We start from the raw sequence: 16,380 nt of genomic DNA on the forward strand, positions 1-16,380 counted from the left end.
GAGGTTATAAATAGCACTCAGTTGTTTTTTTTTATGCACTTAAAGTTCCTGCAGTGTTAATTCATTCAAAACCTTGAAGCTCAATCATTGTGATACAGTAACTCCATAATATGCAACAGTTTAAAAGGTCAAATATATATATATATATATATATTTTTTTTTTTTTTAAACAGTATCACACGCCAAGAGGAACTAAATGAGTGAATTATGCGCAAATAAATGTGCATAGTGTGCACAGAAAGCTCCAAGATATATTTTTTTCCCTTTGTGTGTCCCAATACTATATGCTCAGCCCTTCAGTCAATAATTACATTAACAAAACACTTGTGATGTAATATATTGTTCTAGTAGATGATTATTTTCTGCTGCACTCATGAACCGCTGTAGGTAAACTCAAGTACTGTATGTTTGATGAAATTATGAAAAAAGTCTAATCGAAGATCTGAACTTTAATTGGGTTTAATTCAATCTGTGATGACAACAAAAAAAAAATCCAACTTTCATAGCGTTATGCCTATGACTATAAAACTATAACAATATTTTTTTATATCACCAAAATCCAGTTGAAAAGAGGTGCGTAGACTTTTTATATCAAGAGTGCTATCTTCTTATGGCAGCGTAAAGCTCAGTAATGAGATGAACAATCCGCCATGTGAAAAAAAAAAAAAGCATTCATATTTAACTGCACGTCATGTAACTTCCTATTCTTTGGCGTCAAGATCTTTCACGTGTGCATTTTGTGCCACTGTCTCCACTTTCATGGATTCATTGTGTATTTATTTCCCCGCCTGCCTTTACATTCTGTCAAGATAGGCTGGTCAGCTCAGTAGCTTGATAACACGCCATTAAGGTCTTGTAAATTATTATATGAGAACACACATAAAAAAAATAGAAAAAACAACCTTACTTAAAGATATCCATGTGAGTGCGTCAAAGTTGAATGTAAAACTTTGATTGAGGAATGTTCCACAGATAAGGAGATGAGTAGGCTCGTTGTAGATGGTGCAAGTGCTGGAGAAGCATCGTTTTCCCACACTGGACTTTGTGCAAGTGTACCTAATGAAGTGTCTAGCCCCTGCGTGCGTTTTGTCCTCGCTTCACCTTTGCTTTGATCAATGTTTCCATACTTGATGGAGGTTACTGTGCTTTTTATGTATATATTTATTTGCAGTGACTTGAAGTTAAGGCGTATTTGGGTAACTAGCCTAAACATTTTTTTGTTTGTTAGCTTGTTAGCCAGTATGGTCAGATTTAAAACTAAAATGTCAAAATGAAATGCAGGTATTGTATTTGTGCAAATGTTGATATTTTGCCCCATTTTTGCAACAGAAAGAGAGTGCTGTCAATTGCAGGCACTTAACTTTTTTTTGTGGGGGGGGGGGGGGGGTGCTGGTTGGCCTCAGCCCAGTTCTCAACACATTTGACTTTGGCCCCATTTCCTTTTGGATTGGATTCTTGAAATTATCTTTATGATACAGATGAAATTATATGTGAACTCTTAAATGTTCACCATGGACCTTGCACGGGCACCATCCCAAGGTCATAGAACTTTTTTTTTTTTGGTCGCCAAAAACAATCAACCGAGAGAAACGATGACAAAAAAAATGGGAGAAAATATCTAAAATATGATATTAGTTAGTTCAAAGAAAAACAATGGTGAAGGGCAGTCCCGTCGTTAAGTACTGTACTGAGGGCCACCTATAAAGGATTACTCCATAATATACATGTTAAAAATGAAATCAAGATCATAAATAATGAAAGACTTACACTTCCAAGGCACCCTTGCAGAAAAAGTAGCGCCATCTGGCGGAGAGATATGAAATAAAAATATTGATGGCAATTCATTGATGTTACTGTAAATATGGGCTAAGGGGCAAAACCCAGAAAACAGGTGAGCCGTTATCTGTTTCCCGAGCACCTGTGATGTCATTTGTCAAGTGGCAAAATGTGTTTTTCAAGGTATTAATTGAACATGAAAAATAATGAAGTTGTCAAAATAATTCTAGACAAAATATTAATTTTTTACTGCTGAAAATAGCTAAATGCGTCAAGTATCCCTTCAAAATGATCCACCTTTCTGCCTGACAAAAGCTCGACACGGTGCCTGCTAACAAATGACAAGTGACAGTTCCAAATGGGCGGAGCTGCTCGGTGCACATGGTGGCCGTGTGGCATTTATTAATTGATTTAAAGCCAGTAGGTCTTTGGGCTCGTCACGCTCTTTGCCTGTCAACGACAAAATGCCACCAGTGGACATGTCGTCATTTTGTGCCGAGCAAAGGTGTCACTTCCACCCAGCGTCACTCACTTTACTCTGATTGGGAGCCACGAGGCATGTTTTTGTTATTACTCTTACTTTTTTAAGGGCTGTCAGCATTGCGCTTGGTATCAGACAAAAACGGGAATGGCGTTTACTATAACTGCTAATTAATGTATTTTCTCAATTAATGGTCCTCGCTTAATTACCTGTAGATGCCGTAGCTCAATTTAAGTACCACACCTTACATACATCTTGTAGTGTCACTATCTGGTTGTTATGACCATGTGTTATCTCACCTTAATAATAATAATAATAATAATAATAATAATAGCCTAGTACTCAAGTAAATAAATGTGAACATAAATAGATGCCATTCCATGATTTGTTGTCCGAAGTGTTGCTGGTTTGAATTAAGTGCCACACCTCAGATAGTTTTTTTTGTTTTGTAAGTGGTTGTTAAAACGCCTACTGTGACATAAAATACCAATATGTGTTACCACTAATAATATTTGGTTACCCTCTGCAGTTAGCTAGCTCGCTAGCTAACAAGCTAAATAGCATAGTTAACCAAATGCTATGGCCTAATTTGTCTCCCAGAGTGTTCCCCGGTCCAAAAAAGTCGTTAGTTAGTTAGTTAGCTAGCTAGTTAGTTAGTTAGTTAGTTAGCAAGCTAACTAACATAATTTATCAAATGCTATGGCCTAATTTGTCACTCATATTGTTGCCCAATCCCCAAAAAGTAGTTAGTTAGTTAGTTAGTTAGTTATTTAGTTAGTTAGCAAACTAACTGACTAGTTAGCTACCATAGTTATTCAAATGCTATGTCACAATTTGCCATCCATAGGATTGCCCGGTAAACGATGCATCTTCCATAGATGCTAGTTAGTTAGTTAGTTAGTTAGTTAGTTAGTTAGTTAGTTAGTTAGTTAGTTAGTTAGTTAGTTAGCAAGCTAACTACCATAGTTAATCAAATGCTATGTCACAATTTGCCATCCAGAGTATTGCCCGGTAAGCGATGCATCTTCCATAGATGTTAGTTAGTTAGTTAGTTAGTTAGTTAGTTAGTTAATTAATTAGTTAGTTAGTTAGTTAGTTGGAGTACTCAAATAGAGCCCCCTACTCAAATGGATGCCATACCCCAAATGGTTACCAGATGAGTTGCCCACTTCAAATAAGAGCTTTACCTCACATCGTACGCCTATTGGTAAGTGATTTCATAAGTGATTTTAGTGACCTGCACTGAGGTGGATGCCACTCATGTGTGGACCGGTCATCACCATGCGGTAAAACATTTTGCCCCTTTCATTAAGGTGTTGCCATTACAGTACACATTACAACTCCTCCACCCCAGGATGTTTCTGTTGCCATGGAGACAGTGAGGCTCCATATTTGGACCCTTTACTTGTTATTTACTTGATTTTGTGCTGACAGCTGAAATGACGTCCTCCATCATGCACCGCTACACATTTGTGGCCATCCAATGAAAATTAGATTTCTCTGGAGGAGGGCTTCAAGGCCCTTTGGAGCGCATCTCGACAAGAGCCAATCAGACGAGACGGGAAACAGCTATCGGCCACGCATGGAAATCATTTTGTGTATTTCACAGCCACCTGTGATGGAAATAACACTCTCCAAAGCTGTAGTCGGCGCGAGATTGCATATGTGGCGGCAAAGCCAGCTAAACGGCAATCGGCGGGAAGTGGAGTGCATCATCATCAATACACCAGACGTGGAAATGATGCTTCACTATCTGGGAGCAGGAAGGCGATGATGGGTTGCTGTCACTCGGTGGTGACTGCTTCACTTTTGCAGCCGTGCATTTATCCTTCTGCTAATAACACAGGATTCACTTTAGAGTGCACAAAAAAAGGAAGCCACAACATGATTAGTAAAGGATGTGTATGGAGTTGAATGGACTCTTCAAGCTGTATATCTGTTTCGCATGTTTCCTCAATTACTATAAACGGCAAGCTCCAAATACTTACTGAATCTACTTCAAACAAAACATTTCTCCATCAGGTGATTTCCCCTCTTCGAAAAAAAAAAAAAGGTTATTCATGGATGCTATCGACATTAATAAGCTGAGCCCATTTGAATTCTGTTGCTAACAAAAACAACAGCACTCAGGGCTACATGATTGAACTGTGTGGCATTGTATTTCCTTAAATGGCGTCTTTTGCTTGAATGGATGTTGTGCCCGATTTAAAAAAATTTCAAGTCCAGTACTGTGCCTCTTAGTTGAATAGTCACCTCTACTCAAATAAATGTTGTGCTCACCTCCACTTATCGACTACTGTAAAAACGTTCCTCAGATAAATGCCAATTTTTCCTATTAGAAAGAAATGGTAGCAATTCGAAGACACGCTTGACACTGAAACGCTAACTTTTGATCTCTTTGAGTTCTCTTGCTAACCAAAACAGCAGCACCTAGCACATACAGTAAACAATCACTCAGATGAATTGAAGTGTGCCATTTTGCCGTAGGTTGAACTCGAGTTGCCTATAAAAATATTTCATACTATTCGAATTCGAATTTTGAGCGGCATTGCCGAAAGCGGCAGAATACAATGGCCACTGAAGCGTGTCAAGATCAAGATTGTCTGACCGCTTTGCTGGGTTAGCGCAGCGGCTAACTGCCTGGCCTCCAGGGGATTAATTAGTAACCTTTTAAGGTTTGCATAACAAGAGCTGATTGCGCACGGTGACAAGAGTGACAAACGGCTGACACTTGAGAAAGTGACACGCCGCTCTCTACTCAAACATGGAGAAGGCCACCAGCGACAAGATTTTCTGCTGCAAATGGATGCGCCGCAAGCTCCCGCGGGCCCTCAGGGAGGAGGTCTACCACCTCTTGAGGATGATGGGGCCCCTGGTAAGTACGCCTGCTTTACTTTGCAACGCAGGGGATCGCTCATCCGTGCATCTTCCTATAGTTGCTGGCTCGGATTCTCAGCTATCTGCTTCCGTTCGTGGTGACCATGTTCTGCGGACGGCTGACCAACGAGGTGATGGCCGGCTACGGATTAGCGTCCGCTGTAAGTAGTCGTCCCCGGTGGCTGTGCAAGACGATTACATGCGTGGTGTCTTTTCCCGCCGGGTTGCTTTCACGGGTTGTTTTTTTTTCCAATTGGGGATTATTGTATTGGCGTTTTTCAAGGGAAAGTGTGGTTTTAATCCCCAACAAACAACAAAAACAACTTGGATTAACGTGCTTTTCAATGGAGATTGTTCTTTCTCTTTATTTCCCCCCCCAACCAAAAAAAACTTGGACCATGATTGATGTTTTTGCAAATTCTAATTCAACCAACAAGAAATACTTGGTTATACAGTACATGCTTTTCATTGGACAACATTGTTTTGGTTCCATTTTGTCATCTGAAAGATTAGATTTTTTTTTCTGATAGATTTTTATTTTCAATCTTTTCGTTGTACACCACTCCTTTTTTCTTTTTCTTTTAAAAAAAAAATATACAAAATATTTTTGGGATATATGTATTTGGAGATGCATGTATTTAATTGGAGATACAAGCTTTCCATTGGTCAATATTGCAAGGATGGGCGAGAACCAATACAAGGTATCCTGTCAGGCTGATACCAAGCCTTAATTCAATCGGTACTCGTGGCGACGGTCAATACCAGTATCGGCTGCCATCTTGTGACCGTTTTATGATCATGAACTAGAAATTAGAAGAATAAAAAAATTGCATTAAAATTTCATGTAATTGTAAGTAAAAATGTTATACATGAATATATAGGTGTTTCTTTAAAATTAACTGTCATTGTTTTTGGGGGAAAATGTTATGAATCAAAGTACTAGTGGTATCGTTACTTGGTATTGGTATGAGTGACTTCCCCAAGAGTTTAGTACTAGTATCAGTCCGAAATGATTAACATCCCTATTTTTTTTCTTTGCATAAATACAATAAGAATTTTTTTTGGGGTGGCTATATTTGAAGCTACATGCTTTTCTTTGGACAATAACAAAAATATATTTGAGGATATAGATTTGCTTTTTGTCAAAGATGATACAGTACAAGATTTTCTTTGGACAGCAACAAAAATTATTTTCCTGTGTTTTATTTTATTTTTTTATTTTATTTTATCAATAGTAATTATTGTCAGTGTCCAAGTGTATCCCTTAAAAAAAGAAGAAGAAAAAGTAAAATAACTTGGCCATACACCCTTTTATTCTGAGATACTGAAAAAGCAGTCGTTTCTTTCTAAAATCATCTGATTGGAGATGAAGGCTTTCTGTTGGATCAAATTGTAATGTAATCAATATGTGACCATCATTACACAAGTTTGCAGTGTGACTCAGACTTAATCTACTCTTGTTTGTTCTCTGTCTTCTGTAGACCATCAATGTGACCACTGCATCAACGGGCCTGGGTTTGGGCTTCGCGCTCGATACTTTGGTCGCTCAGGTAAAGGGTCTAAACTCACTTACACGTCGTCACGCCTCGTACCCCGATTTGAACGTTAAATGAAGCCAACGTGTGACAGACTTTCGGCGGGAGGAACCTGCTGCGCGTGGGCGTGATCCTGCAGCGGGGCGTCATCATCCTGCTGTTGTTCTGTCTGCCCTGCTGGGGTCTGCTCCTCAACGCGCAGAGCCTCCTGCTGCTCATGGGCCAGGAGCCCGAGGTCACCCGGTAACTAACGTCACCGCGTCAGCGTCACAATCATCATCGTGTGTTTAGCTACATGCTGATCTTTGCGATTTCAGAATCGCGCAGTTGTACATCACGGCATACCTCCCGGCAATACCTGTAAGTTGTTTTCAGTGGCGGGCCGGTTTTTATGTTTGTGACCAAGGTAGCAAATGCACGGCCTGCCACTGGTTGTTTTGGATGCAAATTCGACCCTTTTTGCTGTCTTCTGATGTGACTAATATAAACGTCTATCTCTCTGTCTGTCTTTCCTTTAGGCAATGTTTCTACATCACCTGCAGGTGTCCTACCTTCAGAATCAGGTGCACAAACACACATGCACATATGTATTAGTTCCTTCATCATTGTTACTTCAAGTCAGATGACGTTCTGAGGGCTTGCTCAAACACTAAGCGCCATTTTGAAAAGCCAGCCCCGAAGCTTGTTTGACATTTGGTGGGCATGTGTCTGTCATGAGTCGACCTACAAAAAAAGTCTCATGAAGCCTTGGCCGAAAAGGCACAAGAGGTGTCTGCCATTTTTGTTTGATGACACCATTTTAGGGTCATTTTTCCATTTCCATAGGTCCTTAACAATTGTACTCCTTGTCTGATTGCTATCAAGTTTCAAGTTGACCACATAGTGACGCATATACAGTATACCAACTAGACAAATTGTGAAACATTGTTTTTTTTTTGTCATTGAGAGTGGGTTAAGTGTAGTGCCAACGTTTCATGACTTGCTATAAAACTGTAATAACACAAGTCTCCAAGGTCAAAGATTTCCTTGTTGGGTTATATATTTGCATTTTGTTTTGGTTGCGAGGCAGTGTTCATGGGAGCTCAAAACGTAAATGGGGGCGGGGATAAAACAAAACAAAACACTAGAATGCCTATTAGGCTTACTATCATGAGACAAGTTTATTGATAGTGTGTACATACTATCATACTATTAACTTGCTGCACTGTGGTGTATATATGCTGTAAAATATGTACAGTGGTGCCTTGGGATATGAGTAGTCTCCGAATTTGTTCCGTGTGACCTTGGTCGTAACTCAAAACAATTGTATGAATCCTCATGCCTCATTGAAATGAAGCATAACAAAACAAAATCAACAACAGCACTCATTTGTATTGTACTTTAAAACCAAATGACTAAATTAAATACAGTTTAAATAATTTGTTGCGACATTTTTTGCTTTAATTCAGTGGACATTCTTCTGCTCCTTCTGGTGTGCACGTCTTGGCCACCAGGGGACAGTATAATATAGATATACTGAAATACATACAGGCAGCTGGTAAAAAAAAAAAATCCTCAGCAATATTTGTTGAAAAAATATATATATTCTTCCTGCGAATATTGTTATATAATTTTACATTCATCCTAATTGTTATTCATCTCAACGCAGTTATCCAAAGCAAAAATAATGTGGTTGTTTTAAGCACACGTGTAATCCTTTTTATTTTATGTTTAGTGTGACAGTAAACTTCAACTGGGAACGACAATAAACAGCTTTTTGAAGAATTGTACACTATCTGCCAAACTGCCGCTTGTTGTGAAGTAAGTTCAGTTCACTCTCATCACACAGCATTCGTATCAGAATTTTTTGCTTGCTAGTCGAAGCAAAAATGGGCCAAAAATGGCCCAACAAGCGAAAAAACTCCAAAGTCGGGTTGCTGATATCTCAAGGCACCAATGCGTTAGGAAGCATCCATTCTCATTCATTGTATTGTCTTGTCGTCGTTTAAGGGGATAATACTACCACAGATGTATGCCGCCGCCCTGGCAAACGTGGCAAACTTGCTGACAAACTACATCTTCATTATTGTGCTCGATCTCGGAGTATAGTAAGTCCACCACACACGCGCACATACTGTATGCAAATAAGTGGTTTCACATCATAATTTCCCAGTCAAAATTGATAATTTTCCACTTCATCAAAATTCATGGAATAGCAAAACTGGGAATCACAGATTTTTCTGCTTCGCCAGGCTGGACGCGGGCACGTTGCCCACATCACCTACGCGTGAGCAGTCGGTGGTCGAAGCGAGCTCTGTGCTACTTACCCTGCGCCAGCTATCTAGCAGGCAACGAGCTTTGGCTGGCTAGCGACTGCGGCTAAACATGTGCGGAGTTGCCATTAAGTCAGTAGGGCGACAAATAAGCTAGGCTTTTGACAAGTGTTGTCACTAAGGGATGACGAGGAAAGATGGGGAAGCAATGCTAACTGCTAAGCTAACCCAAGATTCACCAGAATTAAGTGCTTGAGTAATTGAGTGCTTTTCAAATAAGTACGGCTGAAACCTCATTAAAAGCTGTATCCAACTTTGAACAGCAAAATAGAAAACAATTTAAGTGTCTTTCTTTTTTTCCTACGCTACACAGCAAAATAATATCAGTAATGTTATGTGCCTGTATGCACAATAGAGCAGTGCTTCTCAATAATTTTTTGTTACGCCTTACCCCCAAGAAGAACCCCCCGCCCCCCAATATCGTGACTATAGTTACATGTGTCTATAAAATTGTTGTAAGTACACCTCTGCAGATGAGCTAATAGTCCTTCCTCAATCACTGCCACCTACTGTAGTGGATGTGCAATGCCACTTTATTCCAATTTAGCCAAAAATTCAAAACATGTTCCCTGAGGTCACACACTGCACCCCCCGGGGGGCCCCGCCACACTATTTGAGAAGCATTGCAATAGTCACGAGTTTTAATTTTGACTTTTGAGGTCTGCACTACAAATGTTCTCAAAATTACATATAGTAGACCTTATCATTTTTTTCATTTTAATTTTTCCTAAAACACCATACAACCCATTCAGAACTACTAAACTGAAATGTATGTACCTTTGTTTGAAATTGTCCCATTGAAAATATTTCTACAGTTTGCTATTCACAATAATAATAATTAATAAAAAAGTTGCTTAGAGCCTTGATGTGTTGTGTATACACATTTCTGATCTTTTCTTTCAGTGGATCTGCAGCAGCGAGCACCCTATCAGAAATCTACATCTGTGCCTTCCTGTTTGCTTTCATCTGGTGGAAGAAGCTGCATAAAACGACATGGGGCGGTGAGATAAATCATTAATTTGTATCCCCCATTTACAAAAGTCCAGCTATTTATAATGACAATAATGCTTATTTAAATATTCTTTCAGAAAGCGCACGTGAATTCCATATACAAAGCTTGACAATACTGTATATTTATAACCGATGTTTCAGGCATATGTCTCCAACAAGTGCGTGTCTTGCTCCCCCTGCAGGCTGGTCTGTGGAGTCGCTGCAAGAATGGGGCTCCTTCATGAAACTGGCCATCCCCAGCACACTCATGACATGTTTTGAATGGTGGATTTATGACTTTGGGGGCTTCTTTGCAGGTAAATATGTCATTCATAAATGTATTTGTATTTTATACTTTAGAATTCATTCCATGTTTTTCCTCCCCCCCCCCCCCTCTTTTTCTTTATCTTATGCTCTCGAATTCATTTTACGATGTCCCAATTTAAATTTTAAACATTGCTGATTTTGTATATGGTGTGTGGCAGGAATGCTGGGTAAAGATGAACTGGCAGTCCACCATGCTTTGATCACAGTGGGAAACTTAAATTACATGGTACGGTACAGTGAGCAACCAGGTGGCCGTTTTGTGTCTTTGTGCAGTCAACGTCACTCTATGCATTTCATTTCATACAAAATGGCAGGTGACGCTCGGCATCCAGGCGGCGGCATGCGCCCGCGTGGGCAACGCCCTCGGCGCCGGGGACACTGCAGGGGCGCTCCTCACCTGCAAAGTGGCGTTGGCGCTTTCAGGTCAGACGCTGCTTTTTGTGCTGCTGCAGTTCGCACAACTTCACAGTTCGGTGTCCCGCAATGTTTTCCTTGTTTGTGTTGTAGTCGGCATAGCCCTTGTGCAAGCAACCCTGCTCGGAACGACCAAATCCATCATCGGCTTTCTCTTTACCTCTGATCCGTGAGTCTCTTGGCTAAGCTCACGTCATCATTTTACGAGAAAAAAAGATATTCTGTGGGAAGTGGTGGGGGAATTTTTTTCTTCTTCATTTCTCACAAAAAGAAGTCATAAAATAAGTAGCCTATCTTATTGACATTGGCTTTGTAATTTTAAAACATAGGTGCACATTTTGTGCATTGATTTCATGTTTGTTTTTTTTGTTTTTTTCTGCAATACCAAAATTGCCAGTTGGCTACACTTTCACTGCCATTGAAGGCTATAGACACCAAAAATTCATTTAAACTATTTTTATTAGTTTAACTTTTTTTTTTTCACTTTTGTTAACAAGAGTAAAAAAAACTAGAATTTTTTATTGTACATTTAGAAAATATATAAAATGTGTGATTGATTGTGAGTTAACTAGTCAAGAAGTCATGCGATTAATTATGATAACATATTTTAATCGCCTAACACCCCAAATATTTAATAATGTTTTCTTTTTTTATTCATTCACTGCCATTGACGGTTATAAACGTCAAAAATTCATTTAAACTATTTCTATTAGTTAAAAAATCAAATTTTGTTAACAAGAGTATGAAAACCTATAATTTATTTATTGTACATTTTGAACATATATAAAATTTGTGATTAATTGTGAGTTAACTAGTGAAGTCATGTGATTAATTACAATTCAAAATTGTAATTGCCTGTCGCCCTTAATTTTTGGTAATCTTTTTTTTAATGAATTTATGGCAGTAAATGAGTTAAGAACATTGAGATTATAGCAAGCATTTTTTGTTATTCAACCGCCTTTTAAAATAAATGTAATAATATTTGAGCAGTTACCACTGGTCTTTGACTGCAGAATTTTAAATGTTACGACAACACAATTTTTGATTTGTCAAAAAGTCATTTTTTAAAGTTGCAAATTTACATGAATAAATTAATCATTTGTTAGGACACGGGTGTGCTAAAATTGGTTTACAGTAATGTTCCAAAGTTAAAGGGGGAACTCTGTGGGGGGAAAAAAGTTAGAGAATTTTGAAAACAAAACAAAAAACAAAACTGAATTGTTATAAAGTAATACATAACATTTTGTAATATTTTCAAAAAAAAATCCTAATTGTCAAAGAATGATATTAAAATGAATGTAATCTTATCAAATTGGTGACCATTCAATTGAAATATTCCATGACAAATCTTGCGTTTGCCTTTAGAAAAAGTTGTAATAATACAAAAACAACAACAACAAAAATCTGCATTATTTCAAAAGAACAGTCCTCATACTAGATGAGGAAATATATCATAAAATGTTACTAACATGACCTCCTTTCAGAAACATAATCAACCTGCTGTCTCGCTTGATGAGCATTTATTGCTTCCTACAGTTATTTGATGGCGTTGTGGTGCGTAACAAAAACTTTCAATCTATAAAAGTATTGTAAAAAGTCCACCAGGATACAAAATACTTTTTTTTGATTGCCCTGCTTCAGGGTGTGTCCGGAGGCATCTTTATGGGAACTGGAAAGCAAAAGATAGCCGCGGTGGCTAACTTCATCGGCTACTACTGCATCGGCCTCTCCATCGGTGTTGTTCTGATGTTTGTGTCCAAACTCAACATTTTTGGTATTTACCTGATGACTTGTTTTGACAAAAACAAGACGTGGGTCGTCTTTTAGTGTTTTGGTTGTTTTTCTTTCACAGGTTTCTGGCTGGGGATTCTCATTTGTGTGGTTCTACAATCTGCCTTCTCCGTCTTGGTCATCTTCAAACTCAACTGGAAGAGCATCACACGTGAGGTGCGAGTGTGGAGCGGCTTTAAAGTCTGAATAATAAAGACTTGTAAAAATTAAAAAAAAGTCTTAGTTGTGTGGCTGTTGGGTTTTAGGCGCTGACACGAGCCCAGACAAAGACAAATGTGCCGTTACTCAACACAAGCGCTGCAGCTAATAACCAAAGTGGAGAGCAGACACAACTGCAGCACAAGGTAAGTGAAACACATTCACTGATCTAACCGTTAGACCGACTAGCTAACTAATTAGCCAACTGACTTAGTGACTGAATAAATCAACTGCCTAAACTCACCAATGACTGACTTATTGATTACTGATTTATCTTGCTAGCTAAGTAGCCAACTTGAGTGGCTCATAGACTTACTAACTGGCTAGCTGGCTAACTAGCAAACTAAATAATTAACTGAGTGACTCAGTGATTAACTGACCGATTGGCTTACTGATTGACTGACTAGCTGGTTATCTAATTAACTTACTAACTGACTCCAATTGTGTTGTGCGTTCCATTCAAATAAAAACAATAAAGTCAATGGAGGGCTTCATACATGTGAACGGCGAATGTCCCGACGGCGGCTCAAAGGCTCCGCCCGGCGACAGGGAGGACGCCGGGCACCTCTCCATTTCCCAGCTGGTTCTCCGCCGAGGCATCACCATGGTTACGGCACTGGGCCTCTTGACAGTGGGCACTTGCGTGCACTTCCTGGTCCCGCCGCCCGAGAGCACGCTGCTGCTTCACGCCAACCTGACGAGCTTGAATGCCACATACAGTCCCCTGCAAACTGTTACAATGCTGGATTGGTGAAGACGAGATGAAACTTCAGCAATCCGCATCCTTTCTTGTCAAGGTCATACAGAAGATAAGACTCTAAAGTTTGATCACTTTTATTCTCACCGCTGTGTTGTACGTATCAACAAGGTCACTTTAAGTGCATTTTGACTTGTTTGATTGTAGTTTGTTTCTTTTTTTTCTTTTTCTTTTATGAAGTAGGCTAAAAAAAAATAAAAAATAAAAAAAATAATGAGACTGAATAACTTTTCTACTTCATGAAACCAATAAAAAATGTTGGGAAATGGTGAGTACAATAGTATCACCACAACTTCATGTCAGTGGTGTGAACCTTACCCCACATAAACAAGGAAACAAAATGCAAGGGGGGTGGGGGTAATGCAACAAAATAATAATAATAATGAAAAATAAAAATAGGATATACAGCTGAAAAGACAAAAGTATAAAAAGTCACAAAAAGTCAATATTCACCCGCCCACCCCCCGCCCCATATTTCATTACATCTCATTAAATCGTACATTACTTATGCATACACTAGTAATTGACACGCAGTATGTTAGTAGAAGGAAGGTACAAACTCGTTTTTCTTTTACAGTGTGCACTTGTAAAATACAAGTGCGAACGGCTTATTTAGATTTATTTTTGATAGATTTTTCAGTCAATTCAAATAATGACATTATTTTTATGTTTTGGCCTCTCACACCCCTGATGTCATTTGGTGCAAATTATCCAAGCAAGTGATCTGACTAAGAAAACTATTTAAAAATATTTTGATCATGTTAGTCAAAGTAAACACTCTGGCATTAGATTATGTTTGAAGTCTCTTTTGAATAATATTTTCCCCTAATATCAATACTTTTAAAGCTGTTATCATAATTACAATACAAAACTTTTGTCCAGCAATTTTCATTTCCTAAATGTCAAGGTGGCACAACTATATACAATGGACTTTTATTTTGAAGCGAAGAGAGAACAGCTTTATACAGGATGTCGCACCCCAGCTACAGGCTCGCAAAGGCCCTTGGTACGAAGCCGAAAGGTTTGTAGATCATTGTCAAAGAGTGATAACAATAACTACTTTCAAGTCATAACAAGGTGGGTATCTATATTTTTTTATTACAGGTGGTATAACAAATGTAAAACTAGGAAAATGTTATCTTGTTAACCATCCTTCCATCCATTTTCCAAACCGGTTATCCTCACTAAGGGGTCTGTTAGAACTTGAGGTCAAGGTTCAAGCTAATAATAGTATTCAAACACCGGCCAACTCACGGGTCATACAAAAAGCCTTTGATGCTTCTCAAAAACAAATGGCTGTATGACTTCATCGCTCCAAAATTGTATTCAAAGCTCTTCGAGCCAAGGGTGATTGGTAGACTAGCCCCAGGGGTCTGCAACCTGCGGCTCTGGAGCCACGAAGATCATCAATATGGTATCTCCTGTGATGATCGTTTGCTGCTTCCTTCAGTTCTTTGATGGTCTTGTGGTGAGTGTTGCATGCGTTCAATTATCGGTCATAGAGATAACAAATAGTCAATGTTTTTTTTTTTTTATTCCATTCGTCTAGACTGTGTGCACGGGCATCTTTCTGGAAACAGGAAAGCAAATGATTCCGGCTGTGGCTAACTTCTTCGGTTTCTATGGCATCGGACTTCCGCTCACCGTTGCGCTCGTGTTTGCGGCAAGGCTTGAAATTTTAGGTAAGGGTCTGCCACGAGATGTCTTGCCGTTGTTGCTTTTGGATTTCTTTTATCTGAAGGTTCCCCAACCATGTTTGAACAATTGTCGCTTTTGTTGCTTTCCCCTGACTTATCTGCAGGTTCCACAACAATTGTTGTCCTACATTGCTGCTTTGTGCTTTTCTTATTTGTCCTTGTCTACCCCCAGGGCATAATCGATATTGTCCACAAAATACAACTAACAGTAAGCCCCCCTCTATCACAGGTTCCATATTCGCGGTCCCAGATTTTTTTAAAAGTTCTGATCAAATTCTTGTTTGTATTGGGTTCACTGTCCACGGCACGCTATTTAGTTTGAAATGGTGTACATTTGAAGGAAGAATGAAAACAGGAAGTATTTGAGCAAGCTTTTGTTCAGATTATTGAACGTCATCATCTGTAATCCTGATTTTTATTCCTACAGAAAGTGACGGCTGATTTGGGCATGATTATTGATGCATATTGTGAGATGATAAATCAAGTTTGTTAGTTTGGACAAAATAATGTTTACTGTAAACATAGGATGTTTCCACTGTTTGTACAATTTGATATAATTAAATTCAAAAAAATAATTTAATATTTTGTGTTATTCATTGTCCTTGCTCTCTTTCAATACATTATATGCGCTTTAATGTGTTAGTATTATTTTTAGTGTGTGTTTAAAGACCTTTAAAAAAAAAAACGTGCCGTAAATAAATACTTATTAAAAAATTAATTACCGCCGCAATGGAGGTGGGATTACTGTACATACAGATGACCTAAGAAATTGAGTAAACTACTGACTGATCAATTATTTTGTATTTTTTGTTCAAAGGTTTCTGGCTGGGGAGCATGATTTATTTGCTTTATCCTGCAGTCCATCATGTACATCATTATTGTCTTCAAGATGGACTGGGACATGACCTTAGTGAAATGAGGCAACATTCATTTTGCTAGCATGAAAACTGCATACAGTATTTCACCTACTTGAAGTATATGGGGAGATTTTCATATTATTTGATCAACAACAGTTAAGACAATTAAATGTAGCTTCTTTTTTTTAAATTTACCATCTATGTTTTATACGTGTAAATACCCCTTGTTGAAACAACGAAACTTCAAACTTCAAATTTTAGGCATTTATAGCAAAGGTAATGTGTAGCCAAGATATGAATACACTGATTTCATGGCAATCCAATGAATGCAAATGTAATCTTTTTTTTTTTTTTACATATCGAAAAAA

The 16,380-nt window shown here is 38.5% G+C and overlaps 1 protein-coding gene and 1 long non-coding RNA gene across 3 annotated transcripts; both read left to right on the plus strand.

Annotated features, from left to right (window-relative positions):
* Positions 1-3,938: 3,938 nt before the first annotated feature.
* Positions 3,939-14,009, plus strand: LOC147171103 (multidrug and toxin extrusion protein 1-like). 2 transcript variants are annotated; one of them, XM_086080422.1, is made up of 17 exons: positions 3,939-5,132; positions 5,194-5,295; positions 6,616-6,684; positions 6,764-6,912; positions 6,987-7,029; positions 7,188-7,232; positions 8,659-8,756; positions 9,885-9,982; positions 10,175-10,288; positions 10,457-10,524; positions 10,613-10,721; positions 10,806-10,881; positions 12,197-12,266; positions 12,354-12,486; positions 12,565-12,659; positions 12,749-12,847; positions 13,180-14,009. In XM_086080422.1, the coding sequence occupies exons 1-17, from the start codon at positions 5,022-5,024 to the stop codon at positions 13,453-13,455; spliced, it is 1,755 nt and encodes a 584-aa protein (XP_085936548.1). In that variant the 5' UTR covers positions 3,939-5,021; the 3' UTR covers positions 13,456-14,009. The 2 variants fall into 2 exon arrangements, with proteins under 2 accessions (XP_085936548.1, XP_085936547.1); XM_086080421.1 differs by having other exon boundaries at positions 10,613-10,881.
* Positions 14,010-14,768: 759 nt separating this feature from the next.
* Positions 14,769-16,118, plus strand: LOC147171104 (uncharacterized). Its single transcript, XR_015095641.1, has 3 exons — positions 14,769-14,926; positions 15,008-15,140; positions 15,973-16,118. It is a non-coding gene; the product is annotated as an uncharacterized LOC147171104 (long non-coding RNA).
* Positions 16,119-16,380: the final 262 nt, after the last annotated feature.

Source organism: Leptonotus elevatus, chromosome 7 (assembly GCF_054856555.1).
Source record: "Leptonotus elevatus isolate MCC_2025b chromosome 7, RoL_Lele_1.0, whole genome shotgun sequence".
Lineage (NCBI taxonomy): Eukaryota > Metazoa > Chordata > Actinopteri > Syngnathiformes > Syngnathidae > Leptonotus > Leptonotus elevatus.